This window comes from Vipera berus (assembly GCF_964194415.1).
Source record: "Vipera berus genome assembly, chromosome: 3".
Taxonomy (NCBI): domain Eukaryota; kingdom Metazoa; phylum Chordata; class Lepidosauria; order Squamata; family Viperidae; genus Vipera; species Vipera berus.
In genome coordinates, this window is record NC_138204.1 from 3251505 (window position 1) to 3274945 (window position 23441).

Consider the following 23441-nt stretch of genomic DNA (forward strand, 5'->3'; position numbering starts at 1 on the left):
ACCCCGTTCTCTGCCCTTCACTGCCGGTGGAAGAAACCACATTTCAGCAAAAAAGAAAATTAGGGATCTGACTTGTGTCATGAAGTGTGCGGAGTAACACAAGTTGGACTAGGCTCCTTAGCACGGAAGCAGCTCCGCTCTACCGGGTGCACAATACCTGCACAAGTGTGATCCTTTTTCACACTTATGACCGTTGCAATGGCTGCTCGGCAACTGACTCATATTTATGACGGTTGCAGTGTCCCGGGATATGTGATCCCCCTTTCGAGACCTTCTGACAAGCAAAGTCAATGAGGAAGCCAGATTTACTTAACCACTGTGGCAAGCAAGGTAAAATGGGGGCAGGCTCACTTAAGAACTGTCTTGTTTAGCAACATAAGTCTTCAGCTCAATTGTGGTTGTAAATCCAGCACTACCTGTATGAGGTTCTTGCCTTGAGCAGGGGGTTGGACTAGAAGACCTCCAAGGTCCCTTCCAGCTCTATGAGTCTAGGTCAGGGGTAGGCAATCTCGGCTCTTTTATGCCTCGCGGACTTCAACTCCCAGAATTCCTGAGCCAGCATGGGGGAACTATGGCCCCTTCATGACTCGTGGACTTCAACTCCCAGAATTCCTGAGCCAGCATGGGGGAACTATGGCCCCCTCATGACTCGTGGACTTCAACTCCCAGAATTCCTGAGACAGCATGGGGGAACTATGGCCCCCTCATGACTCGTGGACTTCAACTCCCAGAATTCCTGAGACAGCATGGGGGAACTATGGCCCCCTCATGACTTGTGGACTTCAACTCCCAGAATTCCTGAGCCAGCATGAGGGAAATTATGGCCCCTTCATGACTTGTGGACTTCAACTCCCAGAATTCCTGAGCCAGCATGAGGGAAACTATGGCTCCTTCATGACTCGTGGACTTCAACTCCCAGAATTCCTGAGCCAGCATGAGGGGAACTATGGCTCCTTCATGACTCGTGGACGTCAACTCCCAGAATTCCTGAGCCAGCATGGGGGAAGTATGGCCCCTTTGTGGCTTGTGGACTTCAACTCCCAGAATTCCTAAGCCAGCATGGGGGAACTATGGCCCCTTCATGATTCGTGGACTTCAACTCCCAGAATTCCTGAGCCAGCATGGCTCAGCTTGGAAACCTCTCCCTTTCCCCTCAGCGTGGCTGGCTCAGGAATTCTGGGAGTTGAAGTCCACGAGTCATAAAAGAGCCGAGGTTGCCTACCCCTGGTCTAGGTGGTATGTTTTAAAGCAGAGGTCCCCAACCTTTGGGGCACCAGGGACCGGTTCCGTGGAGAGAGGTTTTTCCACGGACAGGAGGGTGCGTGGTTTTGTGTGCTGCCTGCATCCCCCGAATGAGGCTTTGCTTGTTTGTGCGGACCGGTTGCTGACATGCTGCAGCCCCATACTGCTCCACAGACCCAAGGGGTTGGGGACCCCTGTTTTAAACCCCCTGTTTCATGTGGGACCTGTACACCAGTTAAAGTGTGTCCCAGATCTGTGGGTCTCCCTCAAACTGCAGGAAGTGTGTGTGGAGAGGCCTTTTAAATTGCTTTATACCAGTCTTCCCATCCTGGGACACCTGCATACACTGGATTTCGACTCTCAGAATCCCTGGTTAGTGGAACCCCCTGCCTCCAGAACCGGTGAATGCTCCAACGCTGGAAGTTTTTAAGAAGAGACTGGACAGCCATTTGTCTGAAATGGGATAGGGTTTCCTGCCTGAGCAAGGGGGGGGGGTTGGACTAGAAGACCTCAAAGGTCCCTTCCAACTGTATTATTATAATTATTATAATAATGAAGTGCCCTAGGATTTAAGAAATTTGAGCAACCATTTGGAATTGGTTCCTAACTTATCTCATGTTTTGTTAATTTTTAATGTGTCGCTTTGACGACGTTCTAAGCCAGAGGTCCCCAACCTTTTGGGCACGAGGGACAGGTTCCACGGAGAGAGGTTTTAGCGTGGACTGGAGGGTGCGTGGTTTTGTATGCTGCCTGCATCCCGCGGACGGGGCTTTGCTTGTTTGTGCGGACCAGTTGCTGGCATGCCACAGCCCAGTACTGGTCCACGGACCGGGGATTGGGGACCCCTGTTTTAAGCCACCAAGAGCCACCTCACCATGAGATGGGCAACATACACATTTGATAAATCAAGTGGAAATAAATAAATCAGCCCTTCCAGCAAATCTCTGCGGAGAACGAGAAACCCCACTGGCCGCTGTTACAGATGGGTGCCAGGCTGGTGTTACAGAGACGCTGGCTATTAGAGGTAATCCCCGACTTATGGCCACATTTCTGTTGTTAAACTGTTGCAGTTGTTAATGTGAATTTGGCCCTGTTTTTACGATCTTTCTTGCCACGGTTGTTAAGCGAATCATGGCAGTTGTTAAGTTAGTCACCCGGTCATTAAGTAAATCTGGCTTTCCCCCCCCGGACTTGGCTTGTCAGAAGGTCGCAAAAGGTGGATTACATGACACCCCACCCACCCAGGGACGCTGCAACGGTCATAAATATGAGTCAGGTGCCAAGTGTTCGAATTTTGATCATGTGACCATGGGGGAGGCTGCAACGGTAGTAAGCATGAAAAATGGTTGTAAGTTAATTTTACAGTGCTGTTGTAACTTCAAACGGTCGCTAAAGGAATGGTTATAAGTCGAGGACTACCTGCATTTACAGAAGATGCGCAAGTCTAGAGAATTTAGCTGAAGTTCTGCTTTAAACTTTTGCTTTTCGCAGTTGAGTGTACGGAATCAATGCCACCCGTTTGGTGGGGTTATCATCCCGTTTTCTGAATAGGCAAGAGAAATGGGTCAGTACAGTGACTGTGTTTTGCAGGTTGTGTGAACACAGCCACAGTGTCATTTGGGAAAGAGCTGGGCGGGTTGTGTAGAAAAATATCCCGGCATTAAACAAGCTCTGCTATAACCTTTTTCTGGAGGTTCAAATACACCACTTTGGGTCTCCCCAGGTATTCAGATACCTGTGAGCAGATGCGAGTCTTTTCATCCCATCCAGACATTCTCTGTATCACTTAGTGACTAGCTTTTATTCTTGGGCACAACCCACTAGACAGCATGACCCCTCAGCTTTCCCTAAGGGAAATTAGCTTTACACAGGGTGCCGAGCCAGGCTTGGCTTCCTCATGATTCAATGCAAACCCACGCAAACTGCACAAACAAGCCTGCCGCATAACAGTTTAGTGTGATGAGTAAAGCCAGTCAGCGTGTGGCTTGGTCCCAGCGAAAGGGATCTTAAGAGAGTTTGCATTCCCTCGCAAGAGTGGCCCCCATCCAGCCACTGCTTTTGCTCACGGAGGGCTGTAAATAGGGGTCTTATGCTAGCTTGGATGAAATGGCAGCCACAGAATTTAAGAGAGTGTGATGTTGGTTTACCCATTTCCCCCCACCCCGTCTCCAAGGGAGGTGGAGTTTAATCTCTTATCTAGTCAGTCAATCTCTTATCTAGATAATACTCCCTTGATTGTTTGTCTTACCCATTACAAGCAAACAATGGAAACACAAAGGAGGCACATTTTCCTAGGCCGGTACCATAACCACGGTCCATGTCCAGGCCTTGAACTACTCAAGGGTTGTATCAAGTCGGTAGCTTGACATTCTTGTCTGCTGGATGGGTGAAAGTAGCAACTGGGTGGGGGCACACAGTACGCTGGAGCCCGCTCCATGTTCGGCCTCTCCAGAGTTAGCATCGCTGAAGAGAGCAACCCACCACTGGAACTCCTAAACCGATCAACCAGGACAGCAGTGTTCCAGGTTTGCCAAAAGTGAACATAGTGCAAAGCGAAAGATAACAAACTTAAGAGCTTCTTTGACCCCAGGAGGGGACGGCAGGTTGCTCCGTGTGAGGTATATCTCTGCCTTCTCGTCATCTTTGCTCCCGGGAGCCTTTTCCAAAACGCAGAGAGCAGAGTAGGCTCAGAGCAAACCGTCGAGAAAGTCTCACAAATGCAACGGGGTGTGGGGCGAGCGACGTGTCTGCAGGCGCCCTTGCGCGCCACCGCTCACGATTCGACACGTTTCACAACATTCTTGGAGGGGTAAGGAAATGCCACCCGAGTCCTCTTTCTGTCTTGCGCCAACGTTTCTTTGAAAGAAGGGCTGGCACCGATGGGGCACGTGGAACCCCTGACCGCATATCCTCTGGCGTGCGTGGCTCCAGCGTTGCCTTCCCAGATATTGGCCAGGGCTTGAAAATGGTGCGGCATCGTGTCGCGTCTGCAGACCGGATGTCGTTTGAGGCAACGTTCGCCAAGGGTTAGCCTTGGAAGAGGCCTCGTGATAGTACGGAATCTCTGGACAAAGTGCTGACTGTGCTTTTTTCCTTTCTCCTGGGGTACACCAACTAACTCTACTAGAGTGAGGATTGGAGGAAGAGAGAAGTCCGAACGGCGGACGTGACGTGGAGGCTGGCCTACAGTTTGCATTATAGAACCCAACGAAACGGCAGATCCAAAATTATGCAAAGTACAAAGAGGATTGGGTGTCTTCTCTCTTCACTAGAAACACAAGGGCAGTTTGACTAAGGACAATTATCTGTACCAAAAGGGTAGGTGGTAGTGACGGTGGCGTGAAGCAAGCTTGTAAGTGTAGTGATTTGCAAACCCTATGTCTGTTACTGAATTGGGGGGGGGGTCATACTAGAAAGCAGTGGGATTCATCTTATTCTAGCAAGCCTGCCCTCCCCACCCACCCCCAAATGTTCAGATCAGGATTTGGGGTTCTGCAAGACTTCTGCACCATTTTAGATACCTTTAGAGGAGAATATATGTGGCTCAGGGCTGATCTGTGGGGGTCCTTGGTGGTCTTGGAGCTGGGTGGTTTTCTTGCAGACGTTTCATGACCCAGCTAGGTAACATCATCAGTGCTAGAAGGAAGTGGGATGTGGGAGGAGGAGGAGGAGGAGGACTGTGGGGTCCCTGGTGTTCTCTGAGCTGGGTTGTTTTCTTGCAGACATTTCATCACCCAACTAGGGAACATCATCAGTGCTAGATGGGAGTGGGTTTTTCTCTATGTTTTCTTTCTCTTAGACCTGTTGGTCTCAACCTTTCTGCCTCCACAGACTGGCGGTGGTGGTGGTGGCGGCGGCGGTGGAGGTGGGGAGAAGGGGAGGGTTTTGCACGCGTGCTCGCCGCTTTTTGCAAATGGATCTTTGTGTGCTTGCCCACCACTTGCGCAGCATGGTTCCCAACGGGCCACAGACTAGGCTCAGGATGTCGACTGTGGGTTGGGGACCCCTGTCTTAGATAACAAAAAACAAGGGAAAGAAGCCACCAGTTTGCAAGGAGACAGAAGATGAAGTCAGACCTCTGGAAATCTCTCTCTGTGTGTGTGTGTGTGTAAAAGGGGACCAGCGGAATTTGGGGAGCTGCCGTTGCAAACATTTTTGCAACATGCCCTTTGCCTCCTCTCTGCGAAACAGATACAGTCCTTCTTCTGCTGCTGCAGCGTTTTCCAAACTTGGCAACTGGAAGATGGCTTGACTTCAACTCCCAGAATCCCCCAGCCAGCCAGCCACGCTGCAAGACAGGCTCCTGTAAGGTGAAGAACATGGATGGACCTGGACTTAAGCAGGACGGGAGATGATGGAGAGACGGTGAGGTAGACTCAGGGCTGGTTAGAGAATGACACTTGGAAAAAGCAGGGAAGAGAGAAGAGCGAGGCCGCGACAACGGAGGGACGTTTTCTGGATCACTCAAAAACATTCGGATGTTAAGAGGAGGGAGAAGGGAATCAGCCAGTGGCGTGGGAAACGTGACGAACGTTTCCTAAAGCAAACGGAGTTTTCAACAGCAGCAGCCCTCAAAGGGGATGGATCCTCAGCAAAGAGAGGATGGTCCTATCCTGTCCACGCTGTGTCAGGGCCACCACAGCGATGGTTTCTCTCAAGTTATTTGCATAAATCAAGATCCAGCACATCAGGATGCCCGGTCAAGTCGACCCACCTGTGCGCTAAATAAATAAGGTAACAGGAAAGAGAAATTCAAGTGTGTGTAGGGGATTTACAATCGTGGTCCGCCTAAACCCTGAAAGCTCCGAGGGCGACAAAGCAGATGTGCGTGCGCATGACAGAGCTGGCCGGGTAGGGAAGGAGGAAGAAGTTATGGCTGTGAGCAGGTGCTGCTCATGTTGGTGACTGACCGGCAGCTGATCTTCCGGATCGAGTGCAGGGCGACTGTGCAGCAGCCCCGCAGCAGGGAGCTGATGTTGTAAATGGGTTGCCCCTGCCTCCGCTGCGAACGGCACAGCCAAGCGACCGTAGGCACGGCGGGCACAACCACCGCCAAGAGATCCACAAGGAAATGGCGGCTCCAGTAAGTCTGAGGCTCGGCCGAAGCACCCACTGGGGCTGCTGCCCCCGCGGGGTCCTGCCCTGCCTCAGTTGCCTCATCTTCAGGGGTGCAGACGATGGTCACGGAGGGGCTGGCGCTGCAAGGCTGATGCACAGCCGGGTTTTGCGAGCCTGGCTGGCCATCGGGCTTCTCGCTGGGTTCTCCATCACTGACGACGACGACAGCAGAGGAGGGTTCGGGGGCCGTCCTGTCTGTGGGGTCTGAGCAGTTGAGGACACATCTCTCTGAGCTGGTGGGCTCTGTTACCTCCTCTATCTCAGACGGCCACTCCGAGGTGGGACTGGCGAGGCTGCCCGCTTGAGACTTCATGACCTTCTCCAAGATGGTGTCCAGATCTGGCTGGTAATGTCCGAAGTCTGTCTGGATGGCTTGTTCCTGCATGCAGCTAGCTTGGACGGCGGCCTCCACGCTCTGCTGAGATCCCGTTAGTTTCTCGTACGTGGAGCTGGTGGGCATCTGGGAGCCCAGGGTGTAGGAGGTGTGCAGGGACGAGGTATCGTCGGGAACACACTCCACACCTGAGGACAGGAGGCTGCTGTGGTCCAGCAAATCTGTCCGGCTCAAGGAGTTCTCTGCCGCCACGAAGCCGCTGTCAGCTCCGTCGTCCACGGAGATGGTTTGAGAGCCGCCGATGTTCCTGTCCGTCGCTCCCTGGTCACTCAGCTTGGTGTATGTGGAGCTGCGGGTGAGTGAGCGTGCGGGAGATCCCCCAGCCGACTCGGGGTGCCCTTCCTCTTTGACTGTCCCATTCTGCGCAACCTCCATGCTGTGCAGCAGCGTCTCCAGCTTCTTGTTCTGAATGTTGATGTCCACAAAGTACTTCTGGAGGCCTTTGTCTTTCTCGATCAGGTTATTCTTGACGGTGTCGATGACCTGTTTGAGCTGTTTAATCTCCTTCCGGGCTTCTTTGAGGGCCAGCTGAGCCTCCACGCGGTGACATTCCTCTTCAATCCAGTCTTCTTGCATCCTTGAGAGTTGAGTCTTCAGGTCTTCAATCTCGGCATCCCTGCAGCGACAAACAAGCAGATGGTCACTGGGCTGACTGCAATATACAGTACTGTACTGGGTGCCAAAACACATCATTCAGGTTGGGTTAAATTCTACATACAGGGCAGTGCTGAGGTCTTTGCTTGTTTTCTGGGACCCTCTCTGCACTTACGTGAGAGTGTAACGCACACGGTGCTGAATAGAGCTTCCGCTAGGCCAGACATGTCAAACACAAGGCCTGGGGGCCGGATCCAGCCCGCGAAGTGGTTTCATGTGGCCCACGAAGCCATCCTGGAAACAGTGAGGGAACGGCCCCCACTGCCTTGGCCCTGGCCCAGAGTCCCTCCTTCTGTCAGGGACCCCCAGATCTGTCCCACTCCTGCCCAGGCCCCCATAGGCACCCTTGATGCCAATGATGTAGAGCTGGCCACGCCCACCCAGTAGGCCATACGCACTCCAGCCACGCCCACCCAGTAGGCTGCACCCACCCAGGCCACACCCACCCGGCCCCCCCGAGGGCAACCACAATGCTGATGTGGCCCTCAGTGAAATTGAGTTTGACACCCCTGCGCTAGGCAGAGGATAATATTTCAGAGAGGCTATTTGGTATACAAGTAGCCCTTGACTTACAACCACAGGGACTAGCACCAGGCAACCAAGGAGAAAACAATATCCTAATCAAGGAACTACCAATGCGTAAACTGTAGCCCCGTCAACACTGGCAGGGCAAGCTACTGTATATAAACAGGGAACAAACTCCACACTTAATCACACTGATGATGTTTCCTAGCTGGGTCGTGAAACGTCTGCAAGAAAATAACCCAGCTCAAAGTGGCTTAATATACTAAATCTGTAATTTTGACTGACTGATAAATTGACTTTTGAATTAAAACATTGATTAAAGATTATTTGAAGGGGGGGGGGAGACAACATGGATATCACATACGTATCAAAAAAAATGACAGGATGCCACATTCAATATTTTCTCCTGAAGGAATTACCCTGGAAAATCAAGGGCCTCTAGAAGCAATACTTCAAGGCCACATAAATACTTTCCCAGAGGAAATATATGCAATGTTAGGACAAATACAAATGACAATAGACTCAAACCACGACGAAATTCGAAACAGCTTTGAGGATTCTTTGACCAAGTGACAAAACTAGTGGACCAGAGGAATGCTGTAGATATAATTTACTTGGACTTCAGTAAGGCATTTGATAAAGTTGATCACAACCTATTACTTGATAAGATAGAAAAATGTGGGTTAGATAGCAGCACCACCAGATGGATTCGTAGCTGGCTGACAGGCCGTACTCAGCGTGTGGTCCTCAATGGAACCGCATCTACATGGAAGGAAGTGTGTAGTGGGGTGCCCCAGGGCTCTGTTCTGGGCCCAGTGCTCTTCAACATCTTCATCAATGATTTGGATGAGGGGATAGATGGGGAACTCATCAAATTTGCAGACGACACCAAGCTGGCAGGAATAGCCAATACTCCAGAAGATAGGCTTAAAATACAGGAGGATCTGGACAGACTCGAACACTGAGCGCTATCTAACAAAATGAAATTCAATGGTGAAAAAAGTAAGGTTCTGCATTTAGGCAGGAAAAATCAAATGCACAGGTATAGTATAGGTGGTACCTTGCTCAGGGGCTTGTCAGAAGGCCGCAAAAGGGGATCCCACGAGCTAGGGACACGGCAATGGTCATAAATAGTTTTGGTCACCATGATGTAAGAAAGATGCTAAGACTCTAGAAAGAGTGCAGAGAAGAGCAACAAAGATGATCAGGGGACTGGAGGCTAAAACATACAAAGAACGGTTGCTGGAATTGGGGATGTGTAGTTTAATGAAGAGAAGAGTGAGGGGTGACATGATAGCAGTGTTCCAATATCTCAGGGGCTGCCCCAAAGAAGAGGGAGTCAAGCTCTTCTCCAAAGCACCTGAAAGCAGGACAAGAAACAACGGATGGAAACTCGTCAAGGAGAGAAGCAGCCTAGAACTAAGGAGAAACTTCCTGATAGTAAGAAGAATTAATCAGTGGAACCACCTGCCTCCAGAAGCTGTGAATGCTCCAATACTGGAAGTCTTTAAGAAGAGACTGGACAGCCATTTGTCTGAAATGGTATAGGGTCTCCTGCCTGAGCAGGGGGTTGGACTAGATGACCTCCAAGGTCCCTTCCAACTTCTTCTTCTTCTTCTTCTTCTTCTTCTTCTTCTTCTTCTTCTTCTTCTTCTTCTTCTTCTTCTTCTTCTTCTTCTTCTTCTTATTATTATTATTATTATTATTATTATTATTATTATTATTATTATTATTATTATTATTATTAAAATGAGCATATTTCCAATCTAAATCTACAATTAAAAAATACCCAGGAAATAACAACAAAGGAACAAACAAGTCAGACAGCAGATTGCAAACTAGAAGAGTCTGATCAAATGGATGAAATAGCGAAGGAAAAGAATTTCAATTTGACACAAACAGGAAAAAATTCTACAAGGTTCTGATAGAACAAGAAAAATGGAATTTTTAGGAGAACCATTAAAGTTTGGGGGACAGAAAGAATTTATCTTACTTACTTCATCTTTTGTATTCCCAACAACATTTGTAAAAACACAGGAACTGCTGGGTAAGCGGATTGCATCAACTTGGAAAATTACTTGGCAAAAGAAGAAGATCAGAAACAGATAGAAGAGATTTGACTCGCCCTACCAGATGGACTATTACGCAAATAAACATTTGTTTGAATACAGCTAAAAGAACAGAGAATTTCAAACATAAAGGGGCCTTATAACAAGAAGGATAATGAGATATAAGTAATACAGTATGTTTTATAATATATTAAATGTTAAAATAGTAGGTTGATGTAACTTTTATTAATACATAGGTAAAGGTAAAGGTTCCCCCCGCACATGCGTGCTAGTTGTTTCCGACTCTAGGGGCCGGTGCTCATCTCCGTTTCAAAGCCGAAGAGCCAGCGCTTGTCCGAGGACGTCTCCGTGGTCATGTGGCCGGCATGACTAGACGCCAAAGGCGCACGGAACGCTGTTACCTTCCCACCGGAGTGGTCCCTATTTTTCTACTTGCATTTTTTACGTGCTTTCGAACTGCTAGGTTGGCAGAAGCTGGGACGAGTAACAGGCGCTCACTCTGTTACGTGGCACTCGGGATTCGACCCGCCAAACTGCTGACCTTCTGATCGACAGGCTCAGCGTCCTAACCCACTGAGCCACCGCGTCCCTTATTAATAAATAAGCAAAGTATAAATTGATTAAAAAGGATGTTATATCTAGATACTATAAGACAGATAAATAGTATTTTTATAATGCATGACACAAAATATTGGGATGATGTACGGTACCTAAATGGAAAAATTTAGACAGATGACTAATATGAAGAAATTATGACTGATAAGAATTGGATTGAATATCGGGGAATTTAAGCGAACAAAAATTATAAAAAATAGGACGTATGCTGAACTAATGAGCTGATGGTTATGAGAATAACATAAGCTGAAAAAAATGTTATACAGAGAGATTATTATTATTTGTATAAATATAAAAAATGCCTACGCCTAATCATTTGTATAGTGAAAATATTAAGAATTATATTTTGGCTAAGGTTGAAGAAGGAAAATACAAATGGGAGGAGGGAAGATCAAAGAAAGGTATCACAAATTAATATATTAATTATGAAATCATCAAATTTAATCATTATTGACTGTTAATTAATTATTACTGTCCTTTTTTCCCCCCTTGTTAAAATATAAACCAAGACAACACGCTCCACACCTGGCACTGGAGATTGTTACAGTTAAAAACCAATAAAATATCTATAAAAAGGAAAATAACCAAGCTCAGAGAGCAGGAAGGACCCCATGCTCCTCCTCCTCCTCCTCCTCCTCCTCCTCCACTCTGCAAACCCCATTCCCTGCTAGCTCTGATGAGCAAACTCCACATTTACTCCTAGTGATGATATTACCTAGTTTAGTCATGAAATGTCTGCAAGAAAACAACCAAGCTCAGAGAGCATCAGGGACCCCACAGTTCTCCTCCTCCTCCTCCTCCTCCTCCTCCTCCTCCTCCTCCTCCTCTTCCTCCTCCTCCTGCTCCTCCTCCTCCTCCTCCCAAACCCCACTCCCTCCTAGCACTGATGATGTTCCCTAGTTGGGTCATGAAACGTCTGCAAGAAAACAGCCAAGCTCAGAGAGCATCAGGGACCCCACAGTTCTCCTCCTCCTCCTCCTCCTCCTCCTCCTCCTCCTCCTCCTCAACCCCACTCCCTCCTAGCACTGATGACATTCCCTAGTTGGGTCATGAAACGTCTGCAAGAAAACAGCCAAGCTCAGAGAGCACCAATCACCCTGTGGTTCTCCACCTCCTTCTCTCCTCCTCCTGTCCCCTCCTCTTTCACTCTTCCTTCTCCTCCTCTTCCTCCTCCTCTTCCTCCTCCTCTCTGCAAACCCCACTCCCTTCCAACACTGATGATGTTACCTAGTTGGGTCATGAAACGTCTGCAAGAAAACAACCCAGCTCAGGCAGCACCAAGGACCCCACAGTCCTCCTCCTCCTCCTCCTCCCAAACCGCCCTGCCTCCTAGCACTGATGATGCTATATAGTTGGGTCACGAAACATCTTCAAGGTCAGAGAGAGCATCCAAAGACCCCACAGTTCAACCTCGAGCGACAGAGATTCTCTTCTACTGCCAAATACGGTGAGCCCACCCACCAGGGTTAGTTGCTGGTGTATCCAGCTCATGTTGTCCAGTTAGTGCATTCATCACTCCTGTTGAAGGTGTTGCTAAGGACGGTAGCACCAGGGTTGCTTCTCACAGCATCCTGTAGCTTATAACAACAACAACAACAACAACAACAACAACAACAACAACAACAACAACGTTGGAAGGGACTTTGGAGGTCATCTAATCCAACCCGCTGCTTAGGCGGGAAACCTATCCCATTGACTTCAAGGAGTTCGTCGCCTACTCCTGCATCTCGATGGTGTGGGAGGCAGCAATAACATCTGAAAGATCCGTGACTGGCACAAGATCCTCCTGCTAAATTAGGCCTGGATTTCTCTGCCCCGGAGGCTCACCTGTCCTGCAGCCTCTCGTGAGTGTCCCTCAGCCTGGCCCGCAGGTGCCGGATGCAGACCTCTTTCTGCTGGAGGGGGGTGAGATATTGCTCAGGCGTGGGGGGCTTGATCCCATGGTTGTCGCTACATAGGAGGTACTTGACGGGGCGCCTGAAAAGAGAGGAAAACGTAATTAACAAGCTTCCTTCCTTCCTGATCAAGATCAACCCCCCACTCTATCATCTTTCTTTCTTTCTTTCTTTCTTTCTTTCTTTCTTTCTTTCTTTCTTTCTTTCTTTCTTTCTTCTTTCTTTCTTTCTTTCTTTCTCTTTCTTCCTTCCTTCCTTCCTTCCTTCCTTCCTTCCTTCCTTTCTCTTCCTTCCTTCCTTCCTTCCTTCCTTCCTTCCTTCCTTCCTTCCTTCCTTCCTTCCTTTCTTTCTTTCTTTCTTTCTTTCTTTCTTTCTTTCTTTCTTTCTTTCTTTCTTTCTTTCTTTCTTTCTTTCTCTTCCCTCTCCCTCCCCCTTTCTTTTTTTCACTTCCTTCCCTTTCTTTTTCTTTCTTTCTTTCTCTCTTTCTTCTTTCTTTTCCCTCTCCCTCCCTCTTTCTTTTTCTTCCTTCCTTCCTTCCCTTTTTTCTTTCCTTTCTTTTTCTTCTCTCCTTTTTTTCTCTTTCACCTCTCCCTCCCTTTTTTCTTTTTCTTCCTTCCCTTTTTCTTTCCCTTTTTTCTTCTCTTCCTCCCTTTTTTCTTTCTCTTCCTTCTTCCCTCCCTCCCTCCCTCCCTCCCTTTTCTTTCTATCCCCTCTCTCCTTCCTTCCTCCCTTCCTTCTTCCTTCCTCCCTCCTCCTTCCCTTTTCTTTCTATCCCCTCTATCCCCCTTCCTTCCTTCCTTCCTTCCTTCCTTCCTTCCTTCCTTCCTTCCTTCCTTCCTTCCTTCCTTCCTCCCTCCCTCCCTCCTTCCCTCCCTTTGAATTCCATGGATCTGCAAGGAGGGTTTGTCCACTTTTTCCCACGTGTTCACACAACGAGGTGACCTTGCTGTCCCTCCCTTCAGCCAATTGCGTTGCTACTACTGCCAGACTCGGGCGTGCTCTATGGCTAAGCTGTGCTTGCTTCTAAAGATGCTTTTCCCCCCCTCCTAGGTTTCCAAGAGGTGAGGAAAACCACCATCCTGGTCTTCTCCTAGCTCTAGAGCAAGGGTAGGTAACCTTGGCTCTTTTATGACTCCTGGACTTCAACTCCCAGAATTCCTGAGTCAGCTGACTCAGGAATTCTGGGAGTTGAAGTCCAGGAGTCATAAAATTTTAATTTAATTTAATTTAATAATATTTATATACCGCCCTTCTCCCTGAGGACTCAGGGCGGTTCACAGGGCAGAATAAAATACTAAATACAAACATTAAAAAGAGATTAAATGATTGCCCAAGTTAAAACAATTGGAATACAATTCTAAAAACCCCAAGATAAAATTAAGACACCAAAGAATAAAACAACCCCACCAATCCCCATCAGGCTAGGCCGGCTTGTACAAACAGAAACGTCTTGAGATCGCGACGAAAGGAGCGAAGATCGGGCGCCATCCGGAGCTCTACCGGCAGCTGATTCCACAGCTCCGGAGCACCCACAGAGAAGGATCTCCCCCTGGGGGCCACCAATCGACATTCTCTGATCGGTGGCACCCTGAGGAGGCCCTCTCTGTGGGAACGCACAGGGCGCAGGGAGCTTGATGCCGGCAGCAGATGTTCCCTATGGTACTCCGGCCCCATGCCATGGAGGGCTTTGAACACCGTTACCAGTACCTTGAATCTCACCCGGAAGACAACTGGCAACCAATGCAGCTCACGGAGCAGAGGTGTAACGTGGGAGTATCGGGAGACTCCCAACACAACTCTCGCGGCTGCATTCTGTACCAGTTGGAGCTTCCGGGTGGTCCCCAAGGGCAGCCCCATGTAGAGACCGTTGCAGTAGTCCAGACGAGAGGTCACGAGCGCATGAGTGACCGTGCACAAATCATCCCGGCTAAGATAGGGCCGCAACTGGCGCACCAGGCGAACCTGGGCGAAGGCCCCCCTAGTCACAGCTCCTATATGGTCTTCCAAGGTGAGCCGTGAATCTAGGAGGACTCCCAAGTTGCGAGCCCTATCTACGGGGGGTAATAGTTCACCCCCCATAGCCAGAGGTGGAATGTCCGAATAAACCCGGGATGAAGGTATGCAAAGCCACTCGGTCTTGTCGGGGTTGAGTTGAAGTCTGTTCCTCCCCATCCAGACCCGAACCGCCTCCAGGCAACGGGACATCACGTTGAGGGCATCACTGGGGTGGTTTGGGGTCGAAAGGAAAAGTTGGGTATCATCAGCGTACTGATGATACCCAACTCCAAAGCCACGAATGATCTCACCCAGCGGTTTCATGTAGATGTTGAACAGGAGAGGCGAGAGGACCGACCCCTGAGGAACTCCACAAATGAGAGACCTCGCGGTCGACCTCTGCCCTCCTGCCAACACCGACTGCGAACGTCCCTGGAGATAGGAGGAGAACCACTGTAAGACTGTGCCTCCCACTCCCAGTCCCCCGAGACGCCGCAGCAAGATACCATGGTCGATGGTATCGAAAGCCGCCGAGAGGTCTAATAGGACTAGAACAGAGGAATATCCCCTGTCCCGAGCCCTCCAGAGATCATTCACCAGTGCGACCAATGCCGTCTCCGTGCTGTGCCCGGGCCTGAAACCCGATTGGTACGGGTCTAGATAATCCGCTTCATCCAGGACCAGAGGGAGCTGATGCGCCACCACACTCTCAACAACCTTCGCAAGAAAGCGAAGGTTGGAGACAGGACGAAAGTTGTTCAATACAGCTGGGTCCAAGGCAGGCTTCTTGAGGAGAGGCCTCACCACCGCCTCCTTCAAGACGGCGGGGAAGCTACCCTCACTCAGAGAAGCCGATATAACTGCCTGGAACCAGCTGCGTGTCCTCTCCCGGGCTGCATAGACCAGCCAGGAAGGGCACGGGTCCAATAAACATGTGGTGGTGCTCAGCCTCCCCATGATCCTGTCCACTTCCTCCGGAGTCACAGAATCAAACTCCTCCCAGGTGATATCGACAAGACCGCCCGCGTCCTGAACGTCAGACTCTGCCCAGTCAGAGTCCAGACCGGTCCGAATCCGAGCGATTTTGTCCGACAGATGTTGGTTAAACTCCTCGGCACGACCCTGCAATGGATCCTCCCTCACCTCCTGATTTAGGAGGGAGCGAGTCACCCTAAACAGGGCGGCCGGGCGATTATCTGCGGACGCGATAAGGGTGGCGAAGTGGTTAGACCTCGCCTCCCTTATCGCAGCGAGATAAGACCTAATGTAGGCTCTTAGTCGCAATCGGTCGGATTCGGATCGGCTGGACCTCCAACCGCTCTCTAGGCCCCGTCTCCGACGCTTCATCTCCCGGAGCTCCGCAGAGAACCATGGAGCTCGACGGGATCTGCACCGGGTCAGGGGCCGCAGGGGTACAACTCGGTCAAGAGCCTCAGTGGCCGTCCTTTCCCAGGCTTCCACTAAGGCATCTGCCGAGCTGTGAGCAAGGGAGGCAGGTGGGGACCCCAGCGCCGCCTGGAACCTCTGGGGATCCATTAAGCGTCTGGGGCGGTACCATTTAATTGGTTCCAAACACCCACGGCGGGGGGTGGCAAAACGGAAGACCAGCCGCAGGAGATGATGATCGGTCCATGACAGGGGCATAATAATTGGAGAGCCCCCACCAAGATCATCTAACCACCGTCCAGATAAGAAAACTAGGTCAAGGGTGTGGCCTCCCTCATGAGTCGGTCCCGAAATTACTTGCGTCAGGTCCATGGCCGTCATGGAAGCCATGAACTCCCGAGCCAACTCAGATGATCCTCCCAGCGATGGTAGGTTGAAGTCCCCCAAAACTATAAGTTTCGGGAACTCAACCACCAACCCAGAGAGGACATCGAGAAGCTCAGGCAGGGCTGCTGCTGCGTGACTAGGCGAAAGGTACACCAGCAGCAAGCCCAACTGCGCACCAGGACCGCATCTCAAAAAGAGAGACTCACACCCGACTATCTGGGGAACGGTGGCCTCCCGTGGACACAAGGTCTCCCTCATAACAACAGCCACTCCCCCACCCCTACCCTGAGCCCGAGGCCGGTGCAGCACCCGGAAACCTGGTGGGCAAAGATCAACCAGAGGAACGCCGCCCTCTGGGCCCAACCAAGTTTCCGTAATGCAAGCCAGGTCCGCCTGCTCACCCTCGACCAAGTCACGGACGAGAGGAGCTTTGTTGGCGACCGACCTGGCATTCAAGTACACCAGCCGGAGCTCAGGAGGCTGCACATCCTCACTCCCGGGACCTCGGGGCGGAACCAGAGGGTCGGAGTGCCTCACCGCTTGTAAGCAGCGGAGAGGCCTTCCCTGAGATCGATACGGCCCTCTGTTCCTACACCTGCTGCCATTCCCTAACGTCGTGGGAATGGGTAGTCCCACGACTGGCCCTGGAGCCCCAGAAGCAACCGACCCCCGCTCCTCCCCCCCGCGATCCGCCTCAGCACTGGCCTGAACAGAGGTTGTTGGACTGCCCCCCTCGTCCAAACAACCAAAAGAAAAGCCCTCCCTCCTCCCTAACCCCCGAAAAATTTTTGACAAAAAGCAAACCAAGGGCCTCTTGTTAGGTTTACGTCGGAGGCCCGTACCCGTGCCCAGCCATCTCTCAGGGTCCCAATAAATGGGCCCTTCCTCGAGATTGTACTCGGCTGGAAAGGCGGGTCGCCCCCAGGAAGGGGGAGCACCCCTGAGGGCGAGTAAGTCCGTAGAGGAGTACCTAAAACAAGGCATAAGTGCAGTCCAGATACAGGCAGTCCATAGTCAATTAATTAAGGAGGGTCCAAACAGAGAACAAATAGGTGTCACGAGCTTCCACCCAGCCACTGCCACTCAGCTGGGTGCCACCCCAGGACAGGCCAGCCACCGTCCTCTCACGACAGTCGCAAAGCCTATTCCTGGGGGAATGGTCCGTAACACCCATCCTGGGTATAGCCTGTCCCCTAGAGCTCTCACCTCTAGGGGCGGCAGATGTAAGTTCAAGCCACCCTCTCACGGTGGCTAGTACCCAGGGAACTCTGCATCCTTTGGGGGCGGTATATGGATGGCAATAAGCAACAGTCCAGAGGCAGAGATATAATAGTATCATTACACCATCAAAGTCTGCACTACTAAATACTTCTAAAAGAGCCAAGGTTGCCTACCCCTGCTCTAGCGGGATTGATGAAGCAACACATGGGAGACAAAGGATACAGAATGGACGGTGGGATTGGAGAAGACTAGACCGATATACAGAAGGAAGACAGGTCTTCATCCTCACAACACAGAAGACACGTGCCTAGTGGGGACTAGCCAGGCTCCGAATGTTATTGCCTCTCCCCCAAATTCATGGCTGGTCCCCAGAACCAGCCTTCTCCTCACCACCAAGTGAGGAGGACCTCTACAAGGGGACAGCTCGTTCTGTGGTGGCCTCCCATCCGTGTATTCGTCCTCATGAGGGGCTGGCTTGGCCTCCACCATAACTTAATTTCAGCCCCCGCTGAAGTCCGTTTCATCTTTCCAGGGTTTTACAGGCATTTGTATTGCTTTTCTGTTATTACAAGTCAGAGCACGCACAGACATATTGCGCTGAGGTAACCCAGGAGTAAATTCAGCAAACAGTGGTGTGCATTAAATGGTGGATTATCATACGCTATCTACAATGTACACTAGGAACAAAATACATACACGTGGTCATTCAGCAAACTCCAGCAGGAAACGGGGGAGAGAGAAAGAGTCTAGCAAAAAGCCTTCCCTTTTATACTCAAGCTCTTAAAGGGATACAGACTCCCGCTGAGTCATTCCTAACATTGCATCGTCCGTCTCACATTGTACAAGCTGGTTAGCTTCTAAATCACTACCTCGACATTACGGGCCGTCCTCGACTTGCAACAGTTCATTTAGCGACCGTTCAAAGTTACAGCAGCACTGCAAAAAGTGACTGACGACCAGTTTTCACACGTATGACCGTTGCAGCGTCCCTGTGGTCGCGTGATCAAAGTTCAGACGCTTGGCAACTGACTCGTATTTATGTCGGGCGCATGGGCCCGGGGTCACGTGATCCCCTTTTTGTGAGTGCCTGACAAGCAAAGTCAAGGGGGAAGCCGGATTCGTTTAACAAAAGTGTGACTAGCTTAACCACCACAGTGATTCACTTAACAACCATGTGACTAGAAAGACCGTCAAGTGGGGCAAAATTTACTTAACAATGTCTTCCTTAGCAACAGAAATTTTGGGCGGAGCATACCTGAAGAGGATCAGTAGGTTATCAAAGTACAGGTAGTCCTCGACTTATAACTATTTGTAAGTTTATTTACTGACCATTTATTTATTGACCATTCAAAGTTACACTGGCACCGAAAAAACTTGCCTTGTGGCTGTTTTTCACAGTTACGGCTGTTGCAGCACCCCCCCCCCCAGCGTCAGACGTCAGACGCTTGGCAACTGATTCAAATTTATGACGATTGCCGTGTCCGGGGTTGTGTGATCACCATTTGCGACCTTCGGACAAGCAAAGTCCATGGGGAAGCCAGATCACGTGACCCCAGGACACTGCAACCGTCATAAGTATGAGTCAGTGTCCAAGTGTCCAAACGTGGATCGCATGACCACAGAGATGCTGCAACGGTCGTTAAGTGCGGAAAAAACGGTCGTAAGTCGCTTTTTCCAGGGTCTGTTGCCAGTTTGAACGGCCACTAAAGGAATGGTTGTAAGTTGAGGACTTCCCGTATCTATTCCGGAATGCTGCTGGCCAAAATGCGATTCGTAGGTATGGCGCGTGGAAAGTGTACATTAGGAGAACCGTGAACGCACGGGTTATGTTTTGTGCGCTTCTTGGACGTCTGGATCGCTCCAGGGTGTTGTTACGGCCCACTCTGAACGGTTTACAGAATCAGCCTTTTGCCCCACGACGATCTGGCTCCTCATTTTACTGACTTCGGAAGGATGAAAGGCTGAGTCAGCCGTGAGCTGGTGAGAATCGAACTGCAGGCAGTGGGCAGAGTCAGCCTGCAATGCTGCATTGCAGTCTGTAGCATTGCAAACCGAAGCAAAACTGGGACAGCGTGGGGGTTAAAATCAGGAAAAAAATAGCTTGAGCAATAGCACTTAAGACTTATCTACCGCTTCACAGTGCTTTACAGCCCTCTCTAAGCATATCTGCCCCCAACCATCGGGGTCCTCATTTTACCGACCTCGGAAAGGTGGGTGGCTGAGTCAACTTTGAGCTGGTCAGGATCGAACTGATGGCAGTCAAAAGAATTAGCTTGCAATACTACATTGTAACCACTGTGCCACCAGGACTCAGAGGAAGGAAAAAGAGAGGAAAAGGAGAAGGAAGGGAGGGAGGGAGGAAATGAAGGAAGGAAGGAAGAGGAGAGGGGAAGAGAAGGGAAGGGAAGGGAAAGAGGGAGGGAAGGAGGGAAGAAGGAAGGAAGGAAGGAGAGGAGAAGGGAAGGGAAAGAGGGAGAGGGAGGGAGGAAGGGGAGAGGGGAGGAGAAGGGAAGGGAAAGAGGGAGGCAGGGAGGGAAGGAGAGAAGAAGGAAGGAAGGAAGGAAGGAAGGAGAGGAGAGGAGAAGGGAAGGAAGGAAGGAAGGAAGGAAGGAAAATATTGCAATAGCCCTTAGACTTATATACCGCTTCACGGTGCTTTACAGCCCCCCTCTAAATGCTTTACAGAGTCAGCCTATTTGACCCCCCCAAACAATCCGGGTCCTCATTTTACCGACCTCGGAAGGACGGAAGGCCGAGTAACAAACAACCTTGAGCCGGTCAGGATCGAACTGCCGAACTGCAGGCAGCCGGCAGTCAGCAGATGTAGCCTGCAGTACTCCATTTTAACCCCTGCGTCGCGCCCTTGTCACCTGGCGAAGGGCAGACTGGCCCTTCGGCCTGGACCCGCACGCTCAGCGGCGCCCCCTGGCGTTACCTTGGTGTGGGACTGCTGTCGCTGCCCTTGCAAGAGCCGGAATTGCTGCTGCTGCTGAGCGACGAGGTGCCGTAGGTGTCGCGCATAGTGACGGGCGGGGAAGGGCGCCTGGAGGCAGGAAGAAGAGGCTGTTTCTCAGTCGGAGTGGCTGGGGCCGTTGCGGACTTATAGAGGGAGGCTGGGCCACTCCTTCCGTAAAACTCACGGCTTCCACAACCCGAGGGAAGACAAACGCACAAGACAGGAGAAGAGAATCAAGGTAAAAAGTAGGACCGTACAAGCAGGAGAGGGAGGAGGGGAGGAGGAGATGACAAGGTAAGACGGCCAAAGCTTCTCTACAAGAAGCAACAGCAGGACCACGGGGGGGGGGGAAATATGCATGTGTGTGTGGACGTGTGGGGGGGAGGGTCTATAGATCTCTCTCCCCTTCTTGCCCTCCTTAAAACTCAGTTCTCTAGAAAGAGTCCAGAGAAGAGCAACAAAGATGATCAGGGGACTGGAGGCTAAAACATATCAGGAACAGTTGCTGGAATTGGGTGTGTCTAAGCCACCTTGGCTCTTTTATGACTCGTGGACTTCAACTCCCAGAATTCCTGAGCCAGCCATGCTGAGGGGAAAGGGAGAGGTTTCCAAGCTGAGCCATGCTGGCTCAGGAATTCTGGGAGTTGAAGTCCACGAGTCACGAAGGGGCCATAGTTCCCCCATGCTGGCTCAGGAATTCTGGGAGTTGAAGTCCACCAGTCATAAAAGAGCCAAGGTTGCCTACCCCTGCTCTAGTCTAATGAAGAGAAGGACGAGGGGGGACAGGATAGCAGTCTTCCAGTATCCCAGGGGCTGCCCCAAAGAAGAGGGAGTCAAGCTCTTCTCCAAAGTGCCAGAAGGCAGGACAAGAAGCAACGGGTGGTTCCCCCCGCACACGCGTGCTAGTCGTTTCCGACTCTAGGGGCCGGTGCTCATCTCCATTTCATAGCCGAAGAGCCAGCGTTTGTCCGAGGACGTCTCCGTGGTCCTGTGGCCGGCATGACTAGACGCCAAAGGCGCACGGAACGCTGTTACCTTCCCACCGGAGTGGTCCCTATTTTTCTACTTGCATTTTTACGTGCTTTCGAACTGCTAGGTGGGCAGAAGCTGGGACGAGTAACAGGCGCTCACTCTGCTACGCGACACTCGGGATTCGACCCGCCAAACTGCCGACCTTCTGATCGACAAGCTCAGCGTCCTAACCCACTGAGCCATCGCGTCCCTATATACAGTACAATACAATAGAATACAATAATAATAAAGTGGGTGGAATTTGATGCTCCATCACACCTGCCATTTCTTTTTTCTTTTTTAAAAAAACAACCCCATATGGGCACACCTGTAAAGGACCCGACTCTTGTCCGCTGCCAGGTAAGACATGTTACTTCATGGGAAAGGTTTATAGGATGAAGTGCAAGAGAGAGGCGTTGCTGTGAGTGGACCAACTGCTGCAGGCGCCCACCTTCAGTGGGAGGGAGAGAAAAAAATTAAATCATATTCACCTTCGGGATCCCGTCGAGGGTCTTCTGCTTCCTGGCAAGGACATAGCAATCACGCCACGGATTGGGGCAGTGAAGCCAAGGCTGGCTGGGACGGGGAGAAAATGAACAGGTGAGAGAAAGAAGAAGATTAGGCTGAGAATTAAGACCAGGCAGCCCTTCCTTCCTTCCTTCCTTCCTTCCTTCCTTCCTTCCTTCCTTCCTTCCTTTTACTCTTCCCTTTCCCTCCCTCTTTTTCTTCCTTCCTTCCCTTTTTCTTCCCTTTTTCTTCTCTTCCTTTTTCTTTCCCCCCTCCCTCCCTCTCTTCTTTCTTGTCCTCCCTTCCTTTTTTCTTCCTTTCTTTTCTCTTCCCTCTCCCTCCCTCCTTTTTCTTTCCTTCCCTTTTTTCTTTCCTTTCTTTTTCTTCTCTTCTCTTCTTTCTTTCTTTCTTTCTTTCTTTCTTTCTTTCTTTCTTTCTTTCTTTCTTTCTTTCTTTCTTTTCTTCCATCCATCATCTATCTATCTATCTATCTATCTATCTATCTATCTATCTATCTATCTATCTATCTATCTATCTATCTATCTATCTATCTATCATCTACTATATCTCTATCTATCTATCTATCATCTACTTTCTATCTATCTATCTATCTATCTATCATCTACTATCTATCTATCTATCTATCTATCTATCTATCTATCTATCTATCTATCTATCTATCTATCTATCATCTACTATATCTATCTATCTATCATCTACTTTCTATCTATCTATCTATCTATCTATCTATCTATCTATCTATCTATCTATCTATCTATCTATCATCTACTATCTATCTATCTATCTATCTATCTATCTATCTATCTATCTAACATCTACTATCTATCTATCTATCTATCTATCTATCTATCTATCTATCTACTATCTATCTATCTATCTATCTATCTATCTATCTATCTATCTATCTATCTATCTAACATCTACTATCTATCTATCTATCTATCTATCTATCTATCTATCTATCTATCTATCTATCTATCTATCTATCTATCTATCTATCTATCCTAGATTGCGTGCTTTTATACAAATTATTTAAAAAAAAAATCTAGGCTGCAGGTTGTTCCAAAAAGCTCTGAATGCAGATGGTGGGAACAGGATGGGTGTTGTCTGTCTCAATTTTACCAAAGCATTTTATAAAGTACAGGTAGTCCTCGGCTTACAACAGTTCATTTAGTGACCCTTCGAAGTTACAACAGCAGTGGAAAAAGCAACTGAGGACTATCTTCTACACTTACGACCATTGCAACATCCTTGTGGTCAGGTCACATAATCAAAATTTGGACACTCGGCAACTGACTCATATTTACGACGGTCGCAGTGACCCCGGGGTCACGCGATCCCCTTTTGTGACCTTCTGACAAGCCAAGTCAATGGGGGGGAGCCAGATTCACGTAACAAATCGTGTGACTAACTTAACAAGCGCAGCGATTCGCTTAACAACCGTA

At 49.8% G+C, this 23441-nt stretch overlaps 1 protein-coding gene and 1 long non-coding RNA gene across 2 annotated transcripts in view; both read right to left on the minus strand.

Annotated features, from left to right (window-relative positions):
* LOC308665726 overlaps positions 1-23441 on the minus strand; it is a 183002-nt gene that overhangs the window by 118051 nt on the left and 41510 nt on the right. The gene's annotated exons all lie outside the window — the stretch shown is intronic.
* SNPH (syntaphilin) lies at positions 6113-22003 on the minus strand (the record flags this gene model as incomplete). The annotated part of the gene is made up of 4 exons (XM_081323782.1): positions 6113-7370; positions 12445-12594; positions 20437-20643; positions 21960-22003. The coding sequence occupies 4 exons, from the start codon at positions 22001-22003 to the stop codon at positions 6113-6115; spliced, it is 1659 nt and encodes a 552-aa protein (XP_081179908.1).